At 40.3% G+C, this 14,056-nt stretch overlaps 1 protein-coding gene across 2 annotated transcripts in view; it reads left to right on the forward strand.

Moving 5' to 3' along the window:
• Positions 1–728: 728 nt before the first annotated feature.
• LOC150089303 (high affinity nerve growth factor receptor-like) overlaps positions 729–14,056 on the forward strand; it is a 306,611-nt gene continuing 293,283 nt past the window's right edge. For both annotated transcript variants that reach the window (XM_090368482.1, XM_090368483.1), the window contains exons 1-2: positions 729–1,279; positions 9,000–9,074. In XM_090368482.1, the coding sequence (XP_090224608.1) occupies positions 1,035–1,279; positions 9,000–9,074 (320 nt within the window). In that variant the 5' untranslated portion in view covers positions 729–1,034. The remainder of the gene's footprint in view (positions 1,280–8,999; positions 9,075–14,056) is intronic.

Genomic DNA, 14,056 nt, shown 5'->3' on the forward strand with positions numbered 1-14,056 from the left:
AATGCTGTGGAAAGGTCCGTTCGAGCTTTGGATTCTTCACCCAGGAATGCAACAGAATGGTGCAGCAAGCATGGATGGAAATACCTGTGGAACGCTTTCGTGAACTAGTGGACTCAATGCCTCGTCATGTGGCTGCGCTTATTCTGGCGAAAGATGGGCCTATCTCTTACTAGGTAGGTATCCCATGATTTCTGTCCACTTAGTGTATATATTCGGTTTTACTTAATTTAATATCTGTTTTCTATTGTTTCTATTTTCTAATGTTCAATCTTAATATATTTGACTTATTATCCACAATTAATTAACTTATTGTAATTGTAATAGTAATCGTAATTGTAATAATAATCGTAATTGTAATGGTAATTGTAATTATAATATTGGTAATTGTTATTGTAATATTCAAATTTGTAACCCTTTATAGTTCACTGTCTCCAAACAGTATGGTCTGATGATGGGTATCGCTAATATTCCTTAAACGTCACCTTAAATTGTATAGTGATTTAGGCGATTAGCTTCATAAACTATATTATTAATTTCATTTGGTATTTGAGTGGTATTATTATCGTAATAATCTTAATGTAAAACAAGCACGTAACGTCCTTCCCTAAGTATATTAGTTTCTATAATAACCACACTTAGGAATCATTCCGCATTTTGGTGCCGTGGCGCTACCAGTCTATTCAAGAGAATAGGATGAGCTTTGAGCCTATGACAATGTTGTAACTGGTTCTCTCCCGCGGCAGAGTTGAAGAGTGCCTTTACCGTGTTTCGGAGTAGATTTTGTGTATGTCGATTATTCGTAAGCATAAATTGGCCATCCACCCCCAGGAAAAGAACAACGCTTCTTTTGCAGGATAACGTTAAGGATTATTCGTACCAGTCCAGAAAAAGTAAAATCCTTTGTTCAATTTGACTGAATTTTCATTTTTTTTTTTAAAGCGATGATAACGTGATCTCAATTGACATAACTGACAACCTTTGAGGCGCGCTCAACTTTGTCTTTTGTAAGCTCCTTGACACATTGCTGTTTTGGAATGAAGTTCTTGACCCACTGTTTAGGTACATCCAACTATTTTTTGCTGTTTGATTGGAAAGTGGCGTATTTCTTCTGTGTTTGCTTCTATTTGTGGGCCTGCTCAGCAAACACTCTTGAGTTTGCGGATGTATGCAGTATCTGCTGGTGTAATCAAAAAGACAGCTTGGACTGTAAACGTCACGACAAATTGGATTCAGTACCTATTATTCCATCTGAAGCGGACAGTCGTTTAATAACAGAGATGTAAGTTATTAAATATTTTGATTAAAATTCTTTTGTGAGTAAACGATGGTGCACACACCAACAATGATATAGGCGTGTTTTTCAACAAACGATTATTTCTTCTGTAAATTGTAAATTGTAAATATTACATAAGAAAATCCGCCTCACTCTCGTTAGGTATATGTATAGCAAGGATGACGATAACAAAGATGTTGAGAAATAAGTTTTAAAGATGTTACGACCACATTTATTGAAGCACAACATCTGTGATTAAAAAAAAAAGAAAGAAAAAAAAAGTCATATTAGGGCCCAACAACCGAACAACTAAATCATCTGTCATGTGTAATCTATCCATTGCGTCCAGTTTTGCTGGAGGAGTTTCCTGGAGAGAGAGAGAGAGAGTTTGTTTGTTTGTTATTTGGTTTTTAGGAGCATTAGCAACTAAGGCCATATTGCTCCGGGAATATGCGGTGGTCATTCCCTGACCTTTCCGCACCCTCCGTATTTGGTGGTGACGGGCTCGAACCCCGGTCTAATGGTCTAATCAAGAAGCACTGCTTCTTGATTAGACCATTAGACCGGGGTAAGCACTACGCACTGCTGCTCCTTCCCACCTGGCTACGGAGGAGGCGGCAGAGAGAGAGAGAGAGAGAGAGAGAGAGAGAGAGAGAGAGAGAGAGAGAGAGAGAGAGAGAGAGAGAGAGAGAGAGCCTTGCTAATTCATGCCTGAAACCTGACTGAAGAAATAAAAAAGGTCGTAAAAGTTCCTCATGTCATTATTGGGATTCAAACCCGGGCCTTTTCTACCCGGTGTGGAGAGGATAGTGATTGACCATCTGTTATATGGCCAAGTGTTGTGTTTTATATAGGGCGGCTTCCAAACGTTAGTTCAGCTCCGCCGATATACATACCTCTGTGAAATGGTCAGAAATCAATGTAGTGCTATGTTTGTTCAGTGTGTGTGTTGTTGATGTTGTTGTTGTTGCAGGCATGTATGGTATTTTAGGTAGGATGGCACCTGAACGTCAGTTCAACTCTTCCTTTGTGCACTGTGATGATTACATAGCACTGTAACAGGCCAGAAATGTGTGTAACTTTATGTTTGTGCAGTGTGTGTGTGTGTTGTTGTGTTGTTTCTGGCCGTTTTGTCACCAGCAGGCGATCACCTGGAACCGGCCCAGTGTCCGTCTACACCACAGGGAGGTAGGCCACAACTACGCATGAACTGCGGCAGTGCTCGGTACCCTCTGGTTTACCTCTTATTACCTATTTTATTATATATATATATATATATATATATATAATAAAATAATAATATAAAAAATAAATAAAATACATAAGTGAATAATAAAAAATAAATAATAAAATCCCGTCCCTCGGGCAACCCAAACCCAGGATACCAGCAAAAATAAATAAACAAATAAATAAAAATAAAAAGTGAAAAAAAAAAATGAAATAATAATAATAATAAAAAAAAAAAAATAGAAATAAATAAAAAAAATTAGTACCTTTATAGACATACACTGATGAGCCAAAACATTATGACCAGCGAATCGCTATGCAAATCTAATCAACTGCAGGTGAACTACGGCGCGTGCGCTGGTCGGGGCACGGTATAAAAATTACTCAAGTATAAACAAAATATTACTCTTGTTCTTGACTTAAGCGAGTTTGACAAAGGCTAAATTGTAATGACCAGATCACTGGGCCAGAGCATATCCGAAACGGCACGGCTGGTGGGATGCTCATGGTCAGCCGTGGTTAGTATCTATCGAAAGTCGTTTAAGGAAGGAAAACCAACGAACCGTCGGCGAGGTGTTGGACGACCACGGCTCATCGATGCTCGAGGTGAGCGAAGGCTCCCCAGATGGTACGTGGCAACAGAAGGGCGACTGTGGCGCAACGTGCCGATAATTGTAATGCTGGCGACAGAAGTAATGTGTCACAACACACAGTACATAGAACCCTGCTGGAAATTGGGCTGCATAGCCACAAGGCCGCTCCAAGTGTCCATGCTAACCACAGTTCACTGGCGACTGCGCTTACAATGGGCACGCAAGCATCGAACTGGACGTTGAGTGACTGGAAGAAGCTATTCTGGTCCGATGAATCACATTTCCTGTTGCACCATGTGGATGGCCGAGTACATGTCCGTCGTTTACCTGTAGAAGTGATGGCGCCTGGATGCACTGTGGAACGAAAACAAGCCGGTGGTGGCGGTGTCATGTTTTCGGCGATGTTCTGTTGGAATACCCTGAGTCCAGTGTGCCGGGCACTCTAACGTCTACCATCAGTGTTCAAACTGAAACCAGAGCATCTACTTCTCCTTTTTAACCGCTGCCTTAGAATCTCTCTTCCCTGAGCCCTGGAAAGTTGCTCTTCTCCGATTCATTCCGAAGCCTAACAAACCACCAACAGAACCTCGGGCACTCCGCCCCATTGCTCTCTTACCCAACCCTGGTAAAATTCTGAAACGACTCATAGCGACAAAAATTGTAAGCATATTTCAAGACAAAAGGCTTATCTCTCCTTCGCAATATGGATTCACACAAGGTCGCTTCTGTGAGGATGCACACTCAGAAATAATAGTCCATCTGGAAACCTCCAAGGCCAAGTACGAACTGACTGTCTTTATAGATTTTGAGGGGGCGTTTGACCTGGTGTGATGGGAGAGCGCTCTTGAGAGGCTGCACACTGCTGATTGCCCCATACAACTCTACCGGTTAATCAGGAACTACTTCACCGACAGAACTGTTATAGTACAGGCATGGCATAGGCAACTAACACGACCAATTTACAGAGGATGCCCACAGGGCTCCGTATTGGACCCCCTAATCTGGAACCTGGTTCTTCGGGACTAGCTTCGCCGCAGCTTCGACAGTACCAAGATCATTGCATTCGCAGATGATCTCACCATCATCTTCTCGGGCCGCTCTCGGAGAGCCCTTGAGACCACTGCAAACCACGTTCTTGACGACCTTATCGACTGGACTCAAACCAATAAGCTCCGAATCAATCCAACAAAAACCAATATGATGATCTTTGGAGCCAAACTAGACCTTCGAAGGCCTCCTAAAATTAAAATCCAAGGCATGCAGTTACCTCTTGTGATTCAAACCCGAGTCCTAGGGGGGTCATCATTGACCATAGACTTACTTTCCTCCCTCACCTTCAGAATCTCAACATAAAAAGTAAGAAACTTCTCAGCCTCAGTAGTCAGGATCTTCAGGAGTGACTGCGGGCTCTCCAAGCGCACAATACTCCTTTAGTGCAAGGCGGTGTTCCTCCCCATAATAACGTTCGCTGCAGGGGCGTGGTTTCACTGGGCAATTAAGTGTAAAATTAAAGAGAAGCTGAACTCTGCCAATGGGGACTTCTCGCCACCCATCGGATCTGCAGAACTGTCTCCACAGCAGCAACACAAGTCATTGCAGGGGGGTCATCTGGATCACTTTGTAGTTTATAGGGGACTATGGCTATGACTTTGTAGTTTATAGGGGACTTCCACTGGATCACTTTGTAGTTTATAGGGGACTATGCTACAGAATACGAAGGAGGATTCCTGCAGCAATTCTAGGCATCCGACTTAACTTAGACACGGACGTGAAAAGAGGGAAGCTGCGCTGCTATTATGAGCTAGTTCATATATGGAAGACGCGATGGGACACAACCAACAAGGGACTAGTCACGAAAAACTTCATATCGGATGTTACCTTTGCAATGGCAAAATCCGTTACGAAATGGTTTACTCTCACGATGGATACCCCCTATCTAGTCACAGGACATGGGGCCTTCAATGAGAAATTGTTTCAATTTAGACTTTCAGAGTCAGAGCTTTGTTTCTGTGGAGCAAAGGAGAACTGGTCCCACATACCCTTCGACTGTGCTATGTATAATGAATCCAGAGAAAAGCTGAGGAATAACATCCAGGAATTCTCCTCAACTGCAGTGGAACAGCTAATCCAAACAGCAAGTAATCTTGCAGCACTCCAGGCTTTTGCAAAAGAAGTTTTTGCTCGAAGGAACAGGCTTATTCTGGGGGCGATTCTGCCCCAAATCAATCAAGTCTGAAGATAAAATTGGACAATAAGATTCGTTTCACAAAGAAGACCTGATCAATACTTAGAGTTTAAGTCTGTTTTTGATGTTATGGTTGAGTTGCTAGTGTAAATTTTATGCGTTGTTGCTGTTTTTTTGTTTTTTTTAATTAATTTATATATTTTATGTTTTTACAATGTTGTATTTATTTATTTATTTTATGAAAGATGTAAGATACTCAGTTGAGAGTTGTTAGGCGGATTTGAACTTATGTTCTTGGTGCCGACTTTAGTTTTAATAAAAATAATAAAATAAAAAAAAATTTAAAAATAGCTAAACATCATTGCTGACCATGTACACCATTGAATGGCAACGGTCTTCCCCTCTGGCAGTGCCGTCTTTCAGCAGGATAATGCACCATGCCATACCACTCGGATTGTTCAAGACTGATTCGCAGAACATGAGGAAGACTTCCAGGTATTGCCCTGCCCTCCAAATTACTCAGACATCAGTCCCATTGAGCATCTGTGGTTTGTGTTGGAACAGTAACTCCTATCTGCGGCGTCTCAACCACGCATCTTACAGAAGTTACAGGATCTGCTGGTTACGTGTTGGTACCAGATACCATAAGACACATTTAGAAATCTTGTAGCGTTCATTCCTCGCCGGGTAAGAGCTGTTTTGGCTGCACCTGGAGGACTATCATCATCGTAGGTGGTCATAATGTTTTGGCTCATCGGTGTATATATATTTCTAATCCCACACTTTGCCAGTGCCAACAGGAGTCTCCACTTGGAAGGCTAGGAGGTATTCCGTAGTTCAGTGAGAAGGCATCTCCGGCGATCAAAAGCATGACGAGCAAATTCTTGTAGGGACCGGAAATTTTCTCTGGTGCTCAAGAAGGCCGGCTCATTTCCGAGGACAGTGACACTAGTGGAGAGAAGATGGTTCTGTCGAAGATCTAGGTATTGATGGCAGTGGTATAAAATATGTTCCCGGTCTTCTGGGGCGCCACAAGAACAGAGAGGTGATTCAGCAAGGTTGAGAGTTACTATAAAGGAGCCATGACCAGAGAGTAAGTAATGTACAGACCAGGGTGAAACCATTTCTGAGTGGACCATAACGTGACAAAGGTGACGATAGGAACGAACTTTAAAGTAAAAAGATCCTTACAGATAGCGGACTATCTGTCTTGCCAGCGCTGCATCAAAATATTCCAATAGCGTGTTTTCTCTGCCTTGGGATCCAGAGTGATATTGATAGTACCCAGGGAAGGTCACAGGGAATGAGAGGCCTCTGCATTAGCGTGTCTAATGCAGAGGCCTCGGTATTCGGTACAGAAGAAAGCGATCGAGGGCAGACAGCCGTTAAGGACCTACAAGGCACGAGTAGACACAGTCCTACAGGCGCTGCACATTGCTAAAAAGCATTTTACGTTGAATGCTATGAAGTTTATTTTGGGTTGAAACCTTCTTAACATGCCCTCCTGCGGCCTCTATGGCGTGGCCTCCTGGTTCTGTTAAGAACCAGGAGGCCGCGCCATAGGAACAAATTGGTAGAAACACAGCTTTGTAATATAACCGTAGAGAGCGACAATTAAGACACCAAGACTGTTTAGAGAGACGCAGAAGTGAGAAGGTAAGTTTTTTGAATTTCTCGGAGAGATGTTCCAAGTGTTTAGTAAACGTAAGTTTACTATCAATGATCAGATCAAGAAACTTTAGAGAAGAAACCATGGACAGTGATTTGTTTTGAAAGTTTACAACAGGTGGCCGTGAAATGTTAAGCGAACCCTGAAACAGCATCTGGCTGTTTAAGGACTGACTAGAATGACTGGCTGTTTTTTTTTTTTTTTATTACTCATATAATGAAAAAAAATTAATTTGCTATCAGAGCAATAGAAAAAACTGAGGGAAATTTTAATTTTCGTGGAGGATATGGATAATTTATTTATGGTGGACCATTGAGAGAGATCTGACATGTTATTTTGTTCTTTAGTTGTTTCTGTTTGTAATATTTTAGTTGTTTCCATTTTGAGGAACTCGTTATTGTATATTCAAGGCACATCGCCGTACGTAACACCCTTCATTGCTAAAAGCCAGGGGTTTATATGAAAGGATAATGACAGAATTAATAAAGTGTATGATAAAAAAAAAACTATTATTACTAATGAGACAACCTTATGATTAAAGATTGGAGCACAAACATTAACAAATTTACATAGTAAAATATACAACAGCGTGTTGGGGAAGTAAAATTATTGTCCAGGGAAAAGTCGTTTTATAGTTGCAGGACAGTTATCTCATCAGGCACAGAAAAGGATTGAACACTGGAATGATGGATCCATGGCCGTGATGCGAGGTACACGGGAGCAGGTTCTAATACCCTGTAATGTGGGTCTGAGTAGGAGTAAATATAGTCCGGTCTGCTTTGATTTGATTTCTCATATGTTAGCAGAGGAGTCTGATATTATTTATGATGGCTCCCCAAGAACATTATATTTGCTCATTCTATCGACGGCCTCCTGATATGGTTGATGTGGTATGGTTGTTAAAAAGTCAGGGAACTCTTTCTGGGGACTCTTCAGAAATCTAGTGGAGGACAGATCATTTATAGTTTCGTCTCTGGTTCAAGTGTTCATTCTTGATCTTTGGACTGACTAGCTGTTTTTTTTTTTTTTTTTTCTAATCATATAATGAAAAATAATTAATTTGCTGTTATCAGAGCAATTGAAAAAAACTGAGGGAAATAGAGATCTGAGATAATCTAGTGTTCTTGGGAAGAATTCTATCATCATTGCACTGCAGGATGGAAGCCCCATCAACGCTTCATGTTGAGAAAAATGGACCATAATCTACCATGCTGGTCCAGTGCGGGTTGGCAGATCAACCATATTTAACAGTGAGAGAGTGAACCCCGATCTACTCAATGAGCTTGTGCTATTGCATTTCCTCTCCTGACCACTCGGCTACGGAGCCCTTCTACTGGTGTATGAGATGAAAAATCTTATAAAGGGTCAATATAATGTCCTTGTGCAGTTTTAAATTTTCATAACTTCCATTCTAAACATGATAAAATCATCTACAAAAAGGGTAAACGAAAGGATTTATTACAGATTTTGGGATTTTATTTTTATTTTTTGGGATTTTATTTATTTTTGGGATTTTATTGATTTATGTGGACTTGCAGTAAAGGTTTTCTCTACAGATGCCACACTTTCCTCACTTACACTTCGCCTCCGGATAGTGGTTTATCATTGACGGAACCTGTTTCTTTAAACTTTTTCATCCAGTTAGTTATGGAATTTCTGTGTGGTGCATCTTTGGCATTATGGGTTCTAAATCTTTTTTGTACTGAGATTACAGACTTTAACTCGGCCACCCACAGCACACAATTTACTTTCTCTTCTATTAAAGCCATTTGGTCAAGCCTAATTCCGCAAAAATAAAAATAAAAATAAAATAAAAATAATACATTTTTTGATAAACTACAATAAAATAAATGAATCACCCTTAGTACATACTAAACTTCACTAAATTACATTTCTAACATTTTTTAAAGATCGATTTTGTCATGGACGTTATGAAAATTTAAAACTGCATAATGACCTTGTATTTTATTAGAAATGTTTCTTCAAATCTTGCATTGAAATTGAATGACATTAATAATATATATTTCAGTGTGGAATTTTCTTTCGTTTCAGAACAATAGAGAATCAACCGAGGCTGAAGAATTTAAGTAATCAACAGTTGAGGCATTATCCTAATGTTCAAAAATTGTAAGTAATCTCGCACATTATCTGGCTATTACAGAAATGAAAAATTCGATAATTGTAGATTTCTTAAAATACCATTTATAATTGACTCAATATGATAGCGTAGCTTAATTCATTATGGTACTCACCTTTTTTTATAATCTGCAATTGATGTTTGAATAGGGTGGATGATAATTTTTAATTTAAATTGGAAGTAAGTAAGTTGGGTTTTAAAAAACAGAAGTTAAAATATTAAAGTTGAAAATAAATGGTTAATACTGGAGGCCAATAGCCATAACAAGTGGCTTTCGTTATCCACGTCTTCAGTTGGCAATGATGGGTTGAGAGTAAACGCGTGTATTTAAGAAAGCTAAGTTCATGTGGAAATCTGTAAGCTTACATGCACCTGAGATTTACACATGTAACCAGGAGTATCACGGGAACTTAGCTTTCTTAAATACACGCGTTTACTCTCAACCCATCATTGCCAACTGAAGACGTGGATAACAAAAGCCACTTGTTATGGCTATTGACCTCCAGTATTAACCATTTATTTTCAACTTTAATATTGACAACTTTAATATTGACAACTTTAATATAGAGCAATAAAGTATTGCTCTGTGGCACAATACTTTATTGAATATGAATCCAGAGCACATGGGCCTTTTTGCTTATGAAGGTTATCTATTAAGGCATCCAGAAAATAACGATTAGAACAAAATGGATCAATGCAGTTTCCAGAAAGTATAATTGCAACAGCAATCCATATATTTTCGAGTGAGCAAACACAAGATTGTATCATGAAAGAGAAAATATAACATCCTGAATAAATACAGTTTTTAATGCTATTTTTGTAGGCATCATTTCCTTATGATATGGTGCCTTATGAACATTATCAAATTATAGCTATAAATTGATAATGTTCTATTAATTACTTTTTTTAATACAATTTTTCCATTCAAGTAAAATTTTGATTAGAGAAATTTAACTAAAGTTTCTTGATATAAAATATTTCATATATTATTATAGCAACACAGAGGGTTGCTGTAATAATATTCTCAGGGTAGACCCAGAAAACAGCAATACTTTATATTTATATACAAATATGAAGTATTGCTGTCGTGTGTGGAATTTAGGGAAGGAAATTTATTATTTTCAGAATACTCGTGTTTTAAATACGTGTGCTCATGTCGGGGTTGGCTATAAATATTGACATACTTTCTATTGTCCAGTTGAATGTATGTATTCGAAACACATTCATTACCTCGCTGATCGACTTTGTTGTTTCAGTACCTTTACATAAATAAGCGGTTGCCATACTCTGGTTCGGGACTCTCTTCACACAAGAAATAAAAACAATGATAGTATGGTAAAAATATTTATTAATAATTTAAACTTAGTTAAATCTAGAACAAAATTTAGATCTAGAAGCCTGAATCTATAAAAGCTGTATAAAATCACTGTACTCGTGCACAGTCTCTCTCTGTATAAAAATCATGAGAAAACTGGGTCTGCTTCATAATGCATCAACATCATACTGTGAGTCAATTCTCCATGAAGTGCGTTAACTTGGAATTGATTCGAGGAAATATATTGCTTTTTATTTAAAGTGTATGCTAACACCCAGACTCGGGATTTGAATATCTTGAATTTCAGAGTGCTCCCTCATATGATGACCACGGCCTACGACTCATCACCGAGATAAAAGCCAATCCCTGCCATCAAGGAGCATATCTTCATAAACTATGAAGCATCTTATACAGTCTTCACACAATTTGCACAGGCAGTTTTTACCACCAGACGGGTTTATCGCACCTATGACAGGCCTGACCGGAACGTTCTTCCACCATTGCAAACCGCAGTAGGGTTAGAAAAAACGCTAACACCCACAAAGTGCAGGAAATTATAGCAACCAAGCTATCATGGAAACCCCACTTCGGATTAGTGACTATGTTGGCACCGTCTTGTGGGTGTGGGATCTGCGCTGTTGGCACTCTGCTGCGGGCTGAACATTCCTACAGAGTGCAAGGCCCATGGTACTCACATGGGGGCAGTTTTCCCCGTGACGTTATTTCCCTCTACCCTCTCCCCACTTCGCCTTTAATCACCAAATTGGTCCTTTCACCTCGGTCAACCCTTGTTTTTTACCCCACATTCTGACTCACTGTATTCTATATCCTAGTGTACTCTCTTCAACAATATTTTTGATGTGAAACATCTATGGCGGCACCTACTACATTTTCGGACTGAAGCAAAACCAATTGGTAACGAAAGTTTCCAAAAAGAAAATTACGCAAATGACGTCACTTCTTGCTCAATCACTAAAATACCAAAGCGGGCACCCACTTAAGTAGAAACGCTGAGGAAACTTACAAATGTATCAACCAAAAGTCAACCGGTCCAAAGAAAAAACATTCCTACTGATCTTACAACCGTAATTTTGGGTGTTGACCCAACATAGTAGTTGTAAGACCAGTAGGAATGAAAAATCCACTAGCGAGGAAATAAAGCAAAAAGTCACAGAGAACTTCAAAGAGGATTTCGGCGCATCAAAGCTATCTGAAAAACCAGGAACCCTGGAACAGTTATTGAAGCGGCGACAAAAGAAGAAACAGAGGAGATAATAACAAACCCTAATATCTTCACCCTAGGTTTTACCGCGGAGGCTCCCCAAAAGAAAAAGGCCATCTGTAATCATTTTTGATACTGACCAGGACATGACACGCGAAAGTCTAAGGGAAGAGATATACAGGAAAAACCTCCGAAAATAATTACCTGACAAGGATGAAAAATAGTTGATTATACCCAAATACAGAACAAAATCTAGACATAGTGGAAACTGCAACTGGGTAGTAGAGTTGGCCCCTGAAGCATGGCAGATCCTACGAATGCAAAACACCATATACATAGAGTGGAGTAGTCATAGATTTAGAGAACGTGTGGATGTACCAAGGTGCTTCCGATGCTGCAAGTACGTCCACACAACAAACACACCTGCGGCTAAAAAGAAGCAACATGTGGCCACGACTACAATTGCTGCCCAAATAAAGAGAAAGATCCTGCCTGCACCAACTGCAAATCCCTGATCATGCCCATTCCACACCCGACACAAACTGCCCAACCTACCAGAAAGCCAAGAGTTCATACCAGTCATGAATCAATTATGGGGACACACCATACGAAATTTAATAACGGAATCCTAGTGGTGCACCAAATAAACGCGCAGCGGGCTACAGCAGTGGCCGACCAAGTACGGAAAAACGTTGATGAGACTAATGCAGATGCTATCCTGATAAAGGAGCCCTACGCTCACACAGGGCATGTCAGGAGCTACCCGCTCCGATATAAAATTGTACAATGCAATGAAGACACTCCGAGGAATGCGGTGGTACTACGGAACCCGGAGATAACCACGACAAAAATACCACAATTCTGCACGCCATTGGCAGCATGTGCCCATATTATTAGCTCTGTTGGCAGCCTGTATGTGATCTCGCTGTACTTCAGATCCGGAATAGAAATAAATTTCACTATCACTTATCGTAATCGGCAACAATGTAAACTGCTGCTCCCCTGTCTGGCACAGCACTACCACGGACCGACGCGGTACCAGGAATGGACAGAGGCTGGAGGAATTTATATCAAATTCTATCTTCACTGTAAAGAATGAACCCTTCAAACTACCGACATATTGCAACAGGCTATGGGAATCAAACATAGACATTACGCTAACCACAAGAAACATAGAAGTTCATGTGACCCACCGGACAGTGCAAAATACCTAGACCACATCGGATCACCGCACAATCACCTTCAATATCAAGAGAACGATGCCAAGGCCAACAAATGGCAAATACATGGCAAGTAGGTTCGCCATCAAAAAGGCGAACTGGGAGCTCTTTCGAGAACAATTGATCCGTAAAGCATAAGCACATTTGGTCGTACCTTCCGTGGGCCGAGGACTCCTCATATCCACAGTTGCAGTTAGGGTTGTTCTCGATACCGAGCAACTTCTCTATCGTCTTCAATATCAAGAGAACGATGCCAAGACCAACAAATGGCAAATACATGGCAAGCAGGTTCGCCATCAAAAAGGCGAACTGGGAGCTCTTTCGAGAACAATTGATCCGCAAAGCACAAGCACATTTTGTCGTACATGACGTGGGCCGAGGACTCCTCATATCCATAGTTGCAGTGCCAAAAGTTTGATTTTGCGTTGACGTCCGATGAGATCAATATATTGCTGTTCGGTACCAGAGTATTTATGACAGTCTCTAGGTTCTCTTGGAGGAGTTCATAATTAATCATTGTGTTTCAATTCACAACAAGCTTAATCACGTTCATACTTTCTCAAGTTATGCAGGAGAATCTAATATAGATATAACGATGACAAACTGTCACTTCGATTTGCGGCTTACTGACTGGACCGTGTAAACGGACTGGTGCACCAGTGACCATAGAGTCATCTATTATATGCTTTCCCCTGATTCTACCGTTCCATCTTCACACACTTTCTCACAGCCAGAATTAATAAGATTTTCCATCAGAAACATTGACTGGAATGCTTTTGACTCTTCCATTCTTCTGGACCTTGACGAACAGAAACTTGCTTCTTTTGAAACCTCACCTATTTCTCATCAAGTGAACTATATTCAAAATGCTATAATAAAAGCGTCATATAAGTCTTCTAGGAAAAAGAGGGTTAACCAGAAGACGTGCTCATGGTGGACGCAGGAGTTATCGCAGTTAAGAAGGGAAGTTCATCGAGCCCGTAGGTACTACCAAAGGCATAGAGACTGGCCCCAAGCCGACGTTAATCGTTTTTACCAGCAGTATTCTTCATTGAGGAAAAGCTACGTGAAGGCCATTGCCTCTCGAAAGCGTGAAACGTGGATGAATTTCGTTCACACCTCTGGAAATGCTAACCCTTGGGGTCTTCTATACAAGATTGTAAGAGGAAAAACCTCTAGTTCTAACATATTTGGCTCAATTGTGGCAGACTCCGT

This window comes from Mastigoproctus giganteus, chromosome 2, assembly GCF_048544385.1.
Source record: "Mastigoproctus giganteus isolate SK-2022 chromosome 2, ASM4854438v1, whole genome shotgun sequence".
Classification (NCBI taxonomy): domain Eukaryota; kingdom Metazoa; phylum Arthropoda; class Arachnida; order Uropygi; family Thelyphonidae; genus Mastigoproctus; species Mastigoproctus giganteus.